Source organism: Microchirus variegatus (genome assembly GCF_963457635.1).
Source record: "Microchirus variegatus genome assembly, chromosome: 14".
Lineage (NCBI taxonomy): Eukaryota > Metazoa > Chordata > Actinopteri > Pleuronectiformes > Soleidae > Microchirus > Microchirus variegatus.
In genome coordinates, this window is record NC_139815.1 from 13,953,063 (window position 1) to 13,969,867 (window position 16,805).

General features: G+C 41.9%; 1 protein-coding gene across 5 annotated transcripts in view; it reads right to left on the reverse strand.

The window, feature by feature from the left end:
* shf (Src homology 2 domain containing F) overlaps nt 1-16,805 on the reverse strand; it is a gene marked incomplete at its 3' end in the record, with an annotated part of 102,635 nt that overhangs the window by 66,463 nt on the left and 19,367 nt on the right. For all 5 annotated transcript variants that reach the window (XM_083900729.1, XM_083900731.1, XM_083900728.1 and 2 more), the window contains exon 2: nt 13,386-13,518. In XM_083900729.1, coding sequence (XP_083756855.1) covers nt 13,386-13,518 — 133 coding nt within the window. The remainder of the gene's footprint in view (nt 1-13,385; nt 13,519-16,805) is intronic.

The following is a 16,805-nucleotide window of genomic DNA, read 5'->3' on the forward strand; positions in this document are numbered from 1 at the left end:
ACCCTCACACATTCACTGTATTTACCAATGACGCAGGTGCAAATAACAGCAGATGACAACATCTGACTCTCATATCACAAAGACTTAGTCAGGCCAATTGTTCCGGGAAATGAAAAACACAGTTCTGAAAATAACGTTATAATCCCATTTCTAGTCCATGGTTAAGACTTTTCCTTTATCCGTCATCAATCTTTTCTACACTGACCCATGCTGCTCTAATGTTATCAGGGCGCTTGTCCTTTCTCCATCACATTCAACCTCTCTCCAAATTACCTTTCTACTCTCTTCCTTTACGCCATTTTGCTCTTGCCAGTGGTATCCTGGTGATGATGGAGGACCCAGTCTCCCTCTGAGCTACTGTCCCTAATGAGGCTCCTCGTCCACACACCGTATCAAATTAACAGCCTGCACCAACCTATTACAACCCAAAACCCACCAGCCGGGCCTGAGGCAGACCCAGCACCTCACCTCCCTGCAGTGCATCGACAATCGCACTGCGTGATTGATAAGATGGGATGCAAACAAAGGCAGTACCGTAGGATACAGAGAAAGAGAGAGAGAGAGAGGGAGACAGTGGGAGCCAAAGTACATGTCGCCATTTTCCTTGAAAGCAAAATTATCAGCCTTTCAGATGAGTAATTATCCTCTTGATGGAATAAGTAATGAGAGTTAAAGGTCAGAGATAGTCTGTAGGAAGAATATCCATTTTATATTCATACAGCAACATTGAGTATTGCCAAAGATCCTCCCCCTGTTCGCCTGAAACGAACGGGGGGAACTGTTGTATTAGTTTCAAAGTAATTAATTTAAATGGCTTTACATTATTTTTGTCATTTGTGTGATGACACTCCCAAAAGCATCAGTGTTGGCTCACCGTCAGACTCGAACACCACTCAGGTGAGGACTCATGCACAGGAGAGTGTATTCTGTGATAACATCCATCTGTTTAATTGGATCTTGAATCTTGGAGTGCACTGTTGACATGCTCTGATACCGTTATAATCCCCCATGTACCTTTATAGTAGTGGTTAACTATTTTAATTAATTAGTGGGCTCAAGTGTAACAACAGCCTTTAACAGTCTTATATTATAACCAGTGATGCACACTCCTAATAGTATATGTATATGCATTGTTCAGCACAGAGATGTAAACGGACACTAAAAACAGGAAAAGGGTAAATGTTTAAATCAAGCTACAATAATGGCAGGATTATCCTGCGAGGAAAGATAACGCTGGGTGTTGCTGAAAGATACACGAAGAGAAGGTCATCTCTAAATAAATGTCACCAATAAATTGGCTGCGAGAGAGAGAGAAAAAGACTCCAGGGTTATTTTACAAGACAACAAGAACCCTATAAAAGAGCTTAGTCTATAGTCTATCACAGTGAAAACAGGAATGTCCCAGACAGCTGCCTCCTGGCGAGACTGGTAGAGAAGACAGATGCAGAGAATGAGAGGAAAGGAAACTCAAATGGTTGGCGACGGTAGAAACCGATAGGGAGACAAAAATAAGACGTGGTAAAATGATTAAAAGTTTATGACGTCTGCTTAACTGGTGCATGAAGCTACGTTCAGTCAAAACATGGAAGTGTACAGGTGCAGTGCAAAATCATTAGCTGGCATCATTAGCATTAACAGAGCAGTGTAGAAAACATTTGGCTGCAACTTCTCACTTGAAGGTAACGCGCCGAGTGTCACCGATATGGATTGAAATACCCGGTGGTGGTTCGTCACAACAGCTGCGACTAATAAACTTGGCTGCTGTTGTTATTTGTGCACCCTGTTGTTTTGTCAAAGATAGTTTAAAACTGCTACTTTCTAACATTACAGAGTAAAACCATGTTTTTCTCCAGTTCAAACTTATAATAGAGCTGCACTGGTGGCATCTTTTGCATCCCGTCACCATCAGAGATGTCATTCTGCAAACAAAATGCAGCTTAAATAGCCCTCCAATTGAGAGGGGGGGTGTATGTGAGGCGTGTCTTATGGACTTTGAAATGCAGACACCCTGAACAAGCTCGCAGCCTCGCATCATTAATGACACTGATGGCAGCTATTGAATTGTAGGCTACAACGCAAGTTAGTATATAAAATATATAGCAGCAGCAGCGGGGAGTAACAGGCCGTAGCAGCACACAAGCTGTGAGATAGTTTTCCTAACTTTCTGACATTTTCACAAGCTATCTTTTGTTGACCACACAAACCATGTAAAGGGCCATTTTGACATGGTCAATGTAGTATGTAGGACTATTTTAGGAGTTTGAGTTCCATGATGCAGATGGAATCACATAATTGAGCAATACAAATGGACTCAAGTCTTAAACATGGAATTTGTCATGATTTGTCTGAAATGTAATTTTTTCCTGAGAGGTCGGAAACCTTTTGCAGAGACAGAGGGAACGTTCATGCATGTGGAACCTGCACAGCTTCCCTTCACGACAATGTCTAAGCGGCTATCTGAGACAAACACGCCATTGTCAGCTGGAGAACAAGGTAAAAACTGGGAAAAGTGAACAGGTCTGTTCTCCGTTCTCTGATTCTGTCTCATTCCCTTCACCTTCCTTCCATCATCTTTTCTTTCATTTCTCTTTTGGATCCAAAAGGGACCAAAACAAGCCTCTGGGTGTGTGAGAGGATATTAGTTCTGGGTTATGGTGGAAAATCCTCATCAAACAGCACAAGGACGAGGTGAATTTGAAGGTATTGATCCCTGTGTGCTCAAACTGCAGATGAGCATGTCCTAAAACATAAAGCTACAGAAAAAAATCATCTCAAACACCAACTCTGAGCTCAGTTTTATCACTATTCAAACATTTTTTAAAGCATTAACTCTGAGGGGAAGATAAGATTCATTTGTCTCTCTTTTTTTTAATCTTTGAACAGAAACCCAAACAAACAAAAACCTAATTAAAACTGTGGTGTGTTACTTTTGAATATAAACAAATGCCTGTTAGATTTAAGCCATGATTAAGCTTATCAGCTCAACACGACTCGCCCTGTTACTCAGTATAGCAGCGCTGTTCTACCCGGCCATATTCCCAAACTGCACACAGAATATGAATTGTGTTTTATGACAGAGAGAGGCAACAGAAACACTGCGCTAGTAAAGCAAGACAACTGCTAACAGGTTGTTGAAGCATGACAACAAAGAGAAGCGCCTACAAAATGTGATTTCTATTCTCAGAATATCAAGTCGTTCCAATGCCTGCACTGCCACTCTATACGTTATATAACATTCTGTCAGTCAGGTCTGATAGTATTGCTTGACAGAGCCATTTTTCATATCAAGGACACAGCATACATATGATGTCACAATGTTTGTGTGACTCAAATCCTTCCACACTACCCAGTACAGTATGCTTGTTTCTGGTTCTGGCTTTTTTTTTGTGCTCATCTGTCGTGTCCCTCAACAGCTGCAGAGATCCGGTCGCCTAACAGCTCTCTGCCGCAGTGGAATTTCAACATGGCATGGTTTCCTTTCCAGTTTGACTTCAGCCATTACAAAAAGCACAGTTTGTCATCCTCCCTCCGCCACTCTCACTCTCTCACGAGCCAATATAATCAGGCCAATAACCTTAGACAAATAAATGCCAACAACAAGGACACAAACTACAGCCTTGAGTTCCATCACTACTTAAGGACACTTGACACATCAGATTACAGAGAGGAAAAACAGCAGCTGTGTACACCTCTACCTTAGTGTGCGACTATTAACAAGAGATTGTGCATGGATGTGTGCTGCAGGCCAGCTGTGAGTATGAATTCTGTACTGTCGTACCTCTGCAGTGGCACAGGCATGGATTAATGGTATCATTAATCTTACCTTTAAAATGAATGACTTCAGCACCTCCAACCTGCACCACAGTGGCAGCCTGGTCCCTCCACCGTCATCCAGCCCCTCCCCACTCACGCAGCCGTAATGAATCGAGAGTGGGTCTGCCATCCTATCCGTCCTTTGGTTTGGAACAGACTGGCACCACAGCACAATGTAGAGCAGCAGGAATGGTCTTGGCCAGAACGAGACGTTTTCTTGCTGTTTTTCTATAGCATTTCTCTGTTTTCCCAGTGTGTGCCGGTGTGAAATCAGCTTGTCAGTTAGAAATGTGATACACAGGCTTCTCACCACAGAGGGAATGAGAAAGAGATGATTACATTTCTTATAAAAAAAAAAAATTGTCCAACTAATAAATCAGTGGATAATTATCCTTCTCCAGATTTTATTATTTGCTAGTACTAGTTATTCCGTTTAGCCATTATAAAATCAAATCACAGGTATAACAAACAAACGGCTTTGCACGTTTTTGTTGAATATTTCGTTTGAGATGAGCACGATTTTGACAATGACAATTAACATTATGATTCGCCCTCACGGGCACCATCTCGAGGAAATGTCAAATATATTGATGAACGCCCAGCAGCAAAGCTATGCACAAAGGCATGCGCGGCGTGTGCACACTCCTCTGCCGGGCGACATTCGCTGCTAAGTGAGGAGGAGGGAGGTTGTCAGACCGGAGCTGGAGATTTCACATTTCATCAATAAGTCGTCAATCTTTGCTGCGCTTCTCTTCTCCTCCTACCTCCTACACCTTCCACTCTTTCAGCTTTCGCCAAATGACCCTCGACACCACACACTCTGCTGGCCCATTATCTAGCAGACCACACACACACACACACACACACACACACACACACACACACACACACACACACACACACACACACACACACACACACACACACACACACACACACACACACACACACACACACACACACACACACACACACACACACACACACACACACACACACACACACACACACACACACACACACACACACACACACACACACACACACACACACACACACAGAGCCGTAACCCTGTATGTCACTGTCAAAGTGAGCGAAACACACAGCTATTTTTAAATCATCACTTTTGCCAGGAAACGTTTTGCCGAGGATGTGTGCTGTTTTTTGGTACAACACAGTAGCACAGCTCAGTACAACCTCATTCTCCTTCCCACTGAATGTCGCATACAAATCACAGCTTTTTTTTTTTATCGTCAGGTTCTTTGAAACTTCACTCCCTCCGACAAAAACAGCTGAGGTGGAAAGATTTCTGCAGCCGACACTGCTAACAGCCAAGGAAGGGATGACCAAGTGACCGTCTTCTGTTCTGAATGAATAATTTATCAAAGATGCTGCTGCACAATTAAACAACTTCTATTGAAACCGTGCTTGCAATTTTGTATTACACATTCATGCTTGTTCCAGGACAAAGTTCTTTAACATTGATGGAGGAAACAAAGGAACCGATTTAACTAAGGAACCAGAAGGAAATCTATAACTGCGACTTTTATGGGTGCACTTCCTATTATAGATATAAAACCACACACTGCTCTTACTACATAATGCATTTTTAACAGACCATTTTTTCATGAGTTGAAATAACAAGGCTCCATCAATAGCACCAGGCCTAAAAAACTGACTTGGTGCTTCAATCAGCGCCACCATGTCAAGTCTGTTTTTAATAACTGTCAGTCATTTCTCATGTATAATGTAGACGTGACATAAGCCAGTACCATGCTTCCAGACAAAACCTGGCACCTGCTGACTAGGCTGTAACTGTAATGTCTACAGTCAGGGAGCAGGGTGACATCAGACTATGTTGAATTTTAGATGTATGTAACACTGCAGCTGAATCCACACGAAGCCTACATACACTGTTCTTGAGTTGTGTTATTATTCCCGTGGAGGACATGCAAACGTCATGATCACTTATAGGGAACGCGTCGACCTGTATCGACACATCAATACTGAATATGATCAACACCGGAGGTTTTCAAGGTGATACATACAGGGTTGTATATCAAAAGTCAACCAAAGTTCTTCAAGTGCATTTTTTTTTTCATTTTGTATGACTATGCCTCGGTCTTTCAGCTTCCACATTGTCCATCTGAGAAGCCTGTGTACTGTTCTCTATCCAACTCACACTCAAGAAAGGCAAATATCTTCAAAGACAGAGATGGGATAGGTCTTTGCCTCTGATTGGCTCTAATACAGATATTGCTGTACAATGCTCCCCGTGTGTGGGTGAAGTAAACTCTTAGAAATAAAAGTGCAATATAAGGTTCTTCGGCTTGTTCTCGTAGAATCAAAAATCAGGATACTTTTATTATCCTGGAGGAAATTGTTCAGAAGAAAAACCCTTTTGGAGGGCTCCACCAAGAACCCTTTGTAAACCCTTTATTCAGGAAAAGGGTTCTCTGGATCAAAATGGTACTTACTGGAACCATTAGTGTTACCAAGAACCCTTGAAAAACCAGAAGCAAATGGTTCCAGGTAGAACCTCAACCCTTGTAGAAGGACCCTTTTGGAACCCTTATTTCTAAGAGTGTAGGCATGAGGACAGCGATGAACAAGATGTGTGAGATGGTAATTCAAGATGAAGCGAATAAACATCAAGCAGTAGTCTACATCAGTGGTCCCCAGACTTTTCACAGTCCCATACCCCTTCAGTTAATTGACCTCCAGCCACGTAACCCCTACTCCTGTGCACTTGAAAAATACAAACGGCACTCACCACATAAAATCTCTCAAAGTTGATCATTGCTCACCAAAAAGATCTAGATGAGCAACACCATTGCACCACCATTACCATACCCCAGTTTGGGAATCACTGGTCTACATAAACCCCAAATATAAGCCGTATACCCACGATCCTCCACACGATGATCACGAGACAGCTGTTGCCAATTCCAGTTGACATGGGGCGAAATGCAGGGTACACACTGGACAGGTCGCCAGTCCATCAACACATAGAACCGAACAATCATTCACTCGCACACTCACGGCCCATTTAGTGTCCATTAACTGCTGCATGGCCCTCTGTATGACTACATGATTCAAAATGCCAGTAAAAAGTATATATTATATGATATACTCACTACAGTAGACCAAACTACATGTGCTTCAAATTATAGAACCTCCAACAACTAATTGAACAGATAGCTGCAAATGTATTGTATACCAACGACACACAAAGCCAGCATTCCCACATTGACAGCACAGACTTCCAGAGGTTGTGTAAAAGTTATAATTGACCTTCGGGAAGGTGTCGCTGTTGGTACATGCTCTGGATATTCCTCAAGTTACAGCTCCAGGCAATAAAGGCAGAAATGTGCCACCACATGTACCTGTAATTGCCTGGGGTGAGTTTTCATTCTTGTGTGAGTGAGGAGATGGAAACCATTCAGCACACCATGCCTCCTTTATTTTCTCTTTAACTGTTCCTGCAAACTAAACCACAGGTGCTGAATGACTTTGTTCCTAAATTCCCTGCCTCCACGTTTCTGTCCTGTCCAACTTTTTTTTAAACTTTCTGTCTCAGTCCGTGTTTGTATTCAGTTTTCATTTAGTCTCATTTAAATTCTCCCCCTTTCATTCATCTCAATTTACCTTTTTTCCCCTCAACCTCATATATTTTTCAGTGTCCCCACACCTGCTAACGTTGTTGCCAACACTGGGATTTATGTTGTCGGGCCAACAGGGGGCTCAGTGCCACATTATCATGGGTAATTTTAACTAATCAGCTCCGTTGCTGATGACTCATCTCCTTGGCACAGAATGTTCATATCCACATCATCAGGAGCGCAACGCAGGAGGTGCCACTGCCGGGAGACATTTCCCAACACATTCCTCAGACATAGAAAGACTAAGGACAAGAGGGAGAAATAGCAAACACCCATCGACCGTGAGTCAACCATTATGGAAAACATCAAGGCTTTTACCCTCCGGCTGCTCTGGCCTTGTTGCACAACTCTCCTGCCGCCAAATGACTAAGAGCATGACAAGAAACATGGGGATGAGGAGAAATTGAAGTTTCAACTATGATGCAGTGTGTCATAAATTCACCACTGCAACAAAACTTAACCCCCACCCCCCCGAAACATACAGACACACGCTGGCAAGATGAAGATGTGTGGACGGGCTGTTTGTACAACAGGCCTCCTTGTGTGCTCTGTGGGAAAAAAAAGTGTCACATGGTCATCTGCCCTTCTGCTCGCCTGTGTCTGCTGAACAGTGCGCTACCACATGTGAGGCGGAGGTTAACCGACATTTACTTTGAATGGGGCATCCTCTCAGAATGCCAGACTGCATTGTGGATCCTTTGCTGTGCATAATCTTATTGGCAAGGGCCAAAACAATTGCGTCATGCAGATTCTCCCCGCACAGATGCCAGGTAATTCATGTTTCGCGTGTATGCTAGAACAGCACTTTCTAAACAGAGATCTCAGGAAAAGTGTTTTTTTTTTTTTTCCTTTTGTTGAGCAGAGTGCACGCAACAACAGCAGAAACCACATTGACATTACTTTAGCATAGCATGGACAGGAGTAAATCTTGCCGCAAAGTGACACGCACTGCTCTGGTGACTTCTGCGAGCCATCAAAGCACGCCTACAAACGAGCGTTACAGTGGCACGTACGTGTGAGTGAGCGCATGGTAGCTGCCTGCCTTAGTGAGTGAGTGAGTAGGAAGTAAAAATGTGTGTAAGTGTTTGTGTGTGTAGAGAGGGAGTAGGGAGTGTGTGTGTTCATTGAGAAATGGCTTGACGCACACTCCTCTGCAGCACTGGCCCAGCCCTGTGTGCTTGTGTCAGTGGGACAAGTCTCAACAGCTACAGCAATGTGTGTGTGTGTGAGAACAGTCAAGTGGAGCAGTAAAGTAACATCACACACACAAAAATGTTTCCAACTTTGTTTCCAACAGCTCTTCCTGTGATAAGGCTGGCGCTAAGGTATGATGGGAATGTCCATACTAACAGGTGTGTGTTTGTCACTGTGATCATATCTGTGTTCACACAAGAGAAAAACGTTATCTGTGAAATCCGTCTTGAACTTCCACCTAAAACACATACAAGCAACCAACGATTCAACGTCACACAGCAGACTAAAGACAGCATGTATAATGTGGACATGACAAGCATTCGAAGCACAGCGGAGAGGAACCGCTGTGCTTCGAATGTGCTTCACACAAGCGCAGGTGGTGCAGTTAGTGGAGAGCAGCTTCTGCAGGGGTGGTGTGTGCGTGTGTGTGTGTGTGTGAAGAGGAGGTGGGGCTGGATTTTCAGGTTAAGGAAGTCGTGACATGCCCCTCCAGCAGGCCCATAAATCAGCCAGCTTTACCTCACTAGAGATGGCTCTTGAGAGAGAGAGAACAGATTTTGGAGCACAGATGCGAGTGCTGGGCCAGTTCAGCTCACACACACTGACACACACACACACACACACACACAGGGTTATGTAAACAGCTCGGTTCTCTTTGCTTTGGGTTTTACGCATCGCATCACGCTCCATGTGGCCGAAATGTGAATCTAAATGTGAATGTTGGGCATTCAAAAAATAACTACATCACCATGACTGCTTTCGAAAACATGATATACTGTATATTTAAATGCCAATGTGCAGTTCAACAACATGTGGTTTATGGGAGGAGCTTTATGATTCTTGAATCCATGCAACAATCTTACTTTGGACTGTGTGCTTTCTTAAGTCTTAAAATCAATATCTCTTGGTGACAACACACAAACCTGACAGACTGTAATCGGAGTCTTCAGTACTTGCACATGTTTCTAAGCACAGAAGACTTTGACAGAATGATTTATAGTGGATTGTAGATTCTCATTCATCGTTATCGGAATGTTCTTCCACTGACTTTGAGAACACACAACTTGTGGTGAAACACGGCATGGCTTGAGTGAGGAAAACTTCAATTGACCTCATACTTGTCATTATTAATGTCACCAACATGAACAGAAATCATTTAACATGCTGAGATAATAAGATTGTACACAATAACCAAAAGATATTTTAAAGGTCCCATATTATATCCTATTTCTCCAAGTTAACCTAGTTCCCTGGTGTCCTAATGAACATGTCTGTGACATGCTTTGGTCAAAATACCTTAAGGATGAAGTTCAATCACCCTGCCAAAAGAGGGTGATTGAACTGCTCCGCGAGACAACAATTGCAGGAATTTAGCGCATTGTGACGTCCCAATGAGCGCTGAAGTCAACATTGCATGTTTTGTCTCCTGTACTTAGACTGAGGAGGACCACAAAAACATGAGTGAGTCATCTTTTGTCACACTTTGCTGACTGGTAGGACCTCCAGAGTCCCAAAAATAAGGATTTAAATGATTAAAAAGTTGATTTAGCATAATATGGGACCTTTAAGAGAGCATAAGTAAAACACCTTTTTGTCCTCTCCTGATTTCACCAGCTGTCCTAAAGATCCCAGTACCAGATAGTTTTTAACTCAGGAAAATCTTCTCAGACATAAGATTACTGATGTAAAAGTGTCAGAAAACTGTTTGTTAGAGAGCACTAACAGCTGCAGCTTTTGGTGCAAACAGAGTAAGATGTAATGGAGGCTCAAAATCACATCCACTCCATCAGAGCAGCTTAATAAAACTCAGTGTGTGAGATATTCCACCTCTCTGCACCTGAATGCAAACCTTATACACATTAAAATGTTCCACGTGAAGCTTTAAAAAAGTGATTTTACTTTAAGTTGTAGATTTGTGAGCGAGAGGACAACGTGTTTTCTGGGTGAATAAATCTGGCTAAAGTGTAAAAGACTGTTCTGACAGTCGGAGGTTTGTGATGTGTCGGCCATGATGTTTGGTGTTCATCTGCATCCATCTGTGAAAGCAAGAGCTGAGAAGAGAGGGAGGCTGTTAGCCAGAAGTCTGAGAGCTGTGACATTCAGATGAATTAAAAAGCCTGCAGAGTGACAGAGAAAAGAAATTGCAGAGAGCAACGGTGACAGAACGAGGTAGATACACGGTGCTAACTTTTTGAAGATTTGATGTCCTCTACTTTACTTTACTACAGTGCAAAGGCCCATGTAATGGTTGCTCTCTCTCCTTCTTTTTAACCAAATAAACGGAGTGTGTGGTTCTGCCTGAGCAGCACACCATCAATGAGAGATGCAGCGATTACTCTGGAAGACTGGGATTGAAAGAGCAGCACCTGACACTTTATTACACAGCTGAGGTTTCCTTAACCTTGACCAAATACATTTAAATGACAAATGTACAAACTTGACTCAAGGGCAATGAGAAAATGCAGAAGAAAGCAGTGTTTCTGCACTAGATACATAAATGTTTAACAACACTGGGGCAGCAACTAACAATTATTTTCAGAATTGATTAATCTGCCAATTATTTTTTCCTCCGTGTTTCCAAAACATCAAAACTTACTAAAATGATTCAGTTTTATTGATTTCTTTTATTATATGGCACAAAGAGATCGGAAAATATTACATTTTAACAAGCTGAATAATCAGAGAACCTATTTTAATTGTTAAAAAACACAAACAAAACCCACTAATTACCTAAATAGCTGGTGATTAATTTAGTAAGTGATGTTTAATCATTACAACCCTAAACAACATACTACTAAGTGGGTTCAGTCACTCATAATTATAAATTTAAAGTGTTTGCAAAGTGTTCAATTATGCAAACAAAACTAATGTTACACACACATACATTTAAGGGTGCCTCAATTATAATGAAGGCATGATGCGTTTACGTGACTGCGTGTTAACGCCCGACCGTAAAAAAGACGCGTATGACGTCATGTTTACGTGACTCCGGATTGTTAAAATTAGTCTTTAAAGTAACACTAAACATTAAAAACAGAGGCACACATACGCAGTACACAGGTACGCTGGTTATTTGTAGCGCTGCTCTTTTCGTTTAGTAAACAGTCCGCTCCAGTTCGACTGTAGGCGGCTAACCAGCGCAAAAGGAGCTAATGCAGCTAACGGAGCTAACTGGTAACCGGTGCCTGGATTTTGGTGCCGCGGCACGTAAACATTCACATTAACACATTTACGTCGCTAATGCCGTTTGCTCCAGTTCGACTGTAGGCGGCTAACCGGCGCTAAAGGAGCTAAAGGAGTTAACTGGTAAACGGTACCTGGACTTCGGTAAAAATGACATCATGCATGTCTTTTTCCGGTCAGTCGTCATGGAAACGCATCATGCGTTAACGCACGTTAACATTGACGCCGTTAACGCATGTTGACGCGCCCAGCACTAATTATTAATAAGATAACATTCTACAGCATAGTCAATATAGCCTGTCTGTCTTACGCTTTCATAAAATCAATGGATTTGTGCAGAGACGGATAATGACCCTGTCAATGTCAAAATAGCCAATATTCAAAAAGCAGAAATCCTCCATATGCACTAATTTCTGTGAAATTAATCTGACATAAATCCACCCCAACACCCCAAACAAAGCATCAGGTGATCAATAGATATGATAGATAAGAGCTTGAAAACTGCACAGCTTCATGCTTCAAAGGGAAGAAAACCAAGGAATGACAACAGCAGCAAAACGAAGACTTCATCAAATCAAACGAACGATTGCTGCCAACACTGTTTTGCCAATACACCAGATTTCAGAAGGGTGTCGAGTTAAAACTGTAAAAAGCAAAGAAAATCTTGGAGTAAGTTAAAGAATCGAGTGATGCTGTGAATGATTTGCTCTTCTTCCACCTGAAAGAGCCGATAAATCTTCAATATTTTATTCCTAGCTGAGGCAATGACTGGGGTCAAAGGTCTGGAGGCCCATTGAACAGAAATTGCCAAGGAGGGACATTTGTGTCCTGTATTTGTGGGAGCAAGTGTGTGTTTGTCTATGACAACGCTGTAAGCAAGGGTGAGAGAAACCGTCCAACGATGGGGTGATATGACTAGGTCACTATATATCAAGGTCTAAATACAAACATTTTCATATGTCGGTTCAGAAGAGGAAACAGCTGCCACATGTTTTGCGCTTCAGGTTTCATCACTCTCCGCACATTCCTTTGTCTTTGTCAGTGCTGCGCTCATTTAGCCACAGAATCATGGGTGTACTCATGACACGAGCTGTGCGAAGAACGTGGTTCAGCTGAATTCTTATGTTAACACACATCTATTGTTTTGTCTTTAAAAAAAGGCCTTCCTGGAAATCCCAGTGAGTGTCCTGTGTGGGCGCAATTTAGATGAATGAACATTTCCCTTTATTGATCCAATACTTCTAAGGTATGTTTTTGAAGCACTTAAAGGCCCGCAATGACTTCAGGGGACAGAGTCTGAGCTTCAGAAAAAGGTTTTTAGTATCATTCATGACACCGCGGGCCATTTCTGCCCTGATGCACCTGTCATGTAAATTGACTTTCAGCCTTTTCAGCCTCTTCACCAGTTCCCTGCTCCGGAAAATCACACTGCATATTGATCAACACTCCACCGAGACACACAACGTAAAGGCACGGAAGCCTTTCTTTATCACTTAACTTGGAGCTTCTCAAAGTGTGAAAATGACAGCCTACCTGCCATCATCTTCTGAGCCTCGTATGGCTCCATGTAGCCGTCATTCTCAGTCGTCACTTTTTCCGTGGTGGTCTGCGCGCCGCCAGTCTGCTCCGCGTCAAAGGGGTCTGCGTAGTCCTCAAGGATAATAAGCTGTAGGACAAGAGGTGAGATGACATTACATAACCATATGTAACAGTAAGTAACCAAATGGAACTTTTTAGAATTGTATGCAAAACTATGTAACCATATGGGACCGTTTGTAATCTAGAAAACTATGGACTGTCCAGAGTGTGTACTCCGCAGTAGGAGATGGATGGATGGATACTATATATTATTTTTATTTTTATTTTTATTTTTATTTTTATTTTTATTTTATTTTATTTTATTTTATGTATCTTTTAACTCTTGTACATCTACACTTTTACCTCCCAATTGTTGCACAATAATTTCCCTCGGGATAAATAAAGCATCTTGAATCTTGAATCTTGAATACAAGAAAGCAGAGAAATAGAGCTTTGTGCCCATATACCTTTCATTACGGTAGCGTGGAACGACCGTCCAATCACAGACAATATTGCCAGGTATTGAAGGTGAAAAAGGAGCAGAAGTGGGCAGGAGCACTCATTGATTGACACACATTTTTTGACTATACTACAGCCATTAAATCAATACAAAATCCAGGCAGCTTGATTATCTTGATGGTCCTAAGAGGTATAACAATATGCAACCAAGAGAAATTGTACATATATGTAACAACATGTACCTTTAGATATCTATATGTTTCTCTATGTAACAATTATGCAACCATATGTAATCATTTGTAACTGTTTGTAATCATATGCAAATGTATATAATAATATGCAACTGTGTGTAACAATAATATGTAATAGGGCTAAACTTTCAATATTTCAAGATTTCTTTAAGCCAGAGCTGTTTCTCACAGACCTGCACAAGTATCACGCAGAAAATCATTTTAAATATTCATGTTGTTCAAATGCAAATGAGAATTGTGTAAAAAATCACCATTCCCTCTCATATCCTGAATCATATCGCAATCGCAGTCAAAGTAATTGCAATTCAATATTTATAGAAAATCGTTCAGCCCTAATATGTAATTGTAAACAACTGTATCTGATAATATGTGACTGAATATAACTATAGGCAACTTTATGTAACAATATGCACCCATATGTGACAATATGTAACCATCTTGAAAATTATGTAATCATATTTTGCAATAAATTTACATTACTTTTGTATATAATGTGTGACGGAATATAACAATGTGTGACAGAATGCAAATGAATGAAACTGAATGATAGCAAATTACTATAGGTAACGACATGTAACCATTATGTGACAACAATAGTGTTATTGTATGTAACAACATGGAACACCATCTGACCACATGTGACAATTATATCAGGGAAGTTGCACCACCAGTACGGCTTTGGCCTATGGGCAAAAAAATCAAGTGACATCCACCGAGGCAGAGCAGGAGATGGACAAGTACTGTATATAAACACCGCTCTACCTCTGTGTGCCTCAACACACCACCACAATGCCTCAGCCTTTAGCCTCACAGCACACTCTCTGCTACTGCTGGTCTGCCTAATTATATGATAGCCCGACAACAGAAGAGAACCACAACTGCTCAACTTTCTTAAGACAAACAATTTAGCAGATTTGAGCTGAGCTGGCAGTGAGCCACAGTCTAAATGCAGTCTTCTTTTTTTTTTCTTCTTTTTGCTGAGCGTTTTATGCGATGGATGGCAATTAAGTGGATGTCCTGAGATCCAGAAATATAGCCTCAGGGAGAGAGAGAGCGGAGCAACAGTCCACACATCTATAGAGCTTTGGGGCAACATTTCTGAGGACGCAACAGCCAAAGTAAAGGTAATTTGAAAGGAAATAATGTTCCATCTGAGCCATCTGTACTATGAGTGGGCAAACTGTTAGAAAAACTAGGTTTTGTGTGTTCAGTGTTAAACCCATACAAGGACAAGCTTACGCACAAACCTATGTGAGCATGTCAACTCTTACATAACTGGCACTGCACCCTATGACTGTGTGTGAACAGGAAGGGATTTGGTCACATTAATGTCAAACTCGTCACTCATCTGGTGGATGAGGCTGGGCGCAGCAAACTGGAGGTGGATCTAACCTCATGCTGGAGCAACCTTTCCCCCTGAGAACAACCACTGTCCATCTACTGCCCGTCTATGCCAAAGAAAACACCCTATGTAGGCCACCCATGTGAAGCTCCCTCCCCACACACACACATTCTCTCAAACTTAGATTTCTCTTCACCTGGGAAAGCACCAATGTTGTTTTTTTGAAAGTTTCCGAGTGTCACAAGCTCCAGAGTTCACAGGGATAATGAGTAAAGCAGCTTAGTGACAGAGAAAGGCTGGCAGGTATATTCCTGCACAAATCACCAGCACTATACATGGATTAGGCAACAATAGCAGAGGAAGTAAACACCACAGATGTGTTTCATAGCAGATCCTGTGTGTTTAAACTTCTTCAATATTCCCTCTTCATCTGTTTTGGGGGGAAATAACCAGGACTTTTATTCTACCACAACATAATTATGGGTTCCTCAAATGTTTTTTTTTTTGCTTCTGTGAATTCAAGCAGGGGGGATAGATCCAGTCCAAACATTTCCCTGGTTTGTTTTTGTGCCACAAACAACTGTACATATTTCCCCCTCACATGCTTAATTAAAATGCAGCTATTGTAACGAGCGACATGTTTGCAGGCCCAGAGGTCCCAAAACTCAAAATTATGCATCACAGCCACAGTGTCATTACCATCTCACACCTTGTTGCATGGAAACAGAACCATCAGTAATGATAGTGTTAGGTGCCAAACCCACTTCGGATCCATCACTGAGAACACAGCCCGAACCTAAGAATAAGTAACCCTCACTAAAAAAACACATGAATCACCTAAATGGACGGGATCATGGCCAGTGTCCATGTGACTGTGGTGCACATTCTGGAGAAGAGTGGCTAGAACTTTGAGAGTGAAAAACAAACATGTGATTAAACACTTCTTATATTATCCTCTGCTGCTCATGTCTGGCCTTAAGTGAAGTTTTGAGCACATTAACCTCCTTGCACATCGCTGCTTCATATACCTTCATCATTATCCAATATTATGTTCGGGCATGTTTCAGGAAATGAAAGCACAACATTCTGGCTGGAGTTACAGTACATGTGGAGGCGCTCCAAACACATGACATCATCTTTTTTGCCTTTCCTGTTGACATAATGCAGGACAAATTAAGGACAGGGTATGTGATGGAAATGTCTGATAGCATCCGAGAGTTAATGATATCAGGATCAAATGCAATCAGAGTCCACAAGGTTAAGGGCCACATTATACTTCTAAAACTGCGTAATGCGTTATCCAACTGTGTAACCACAGGGACC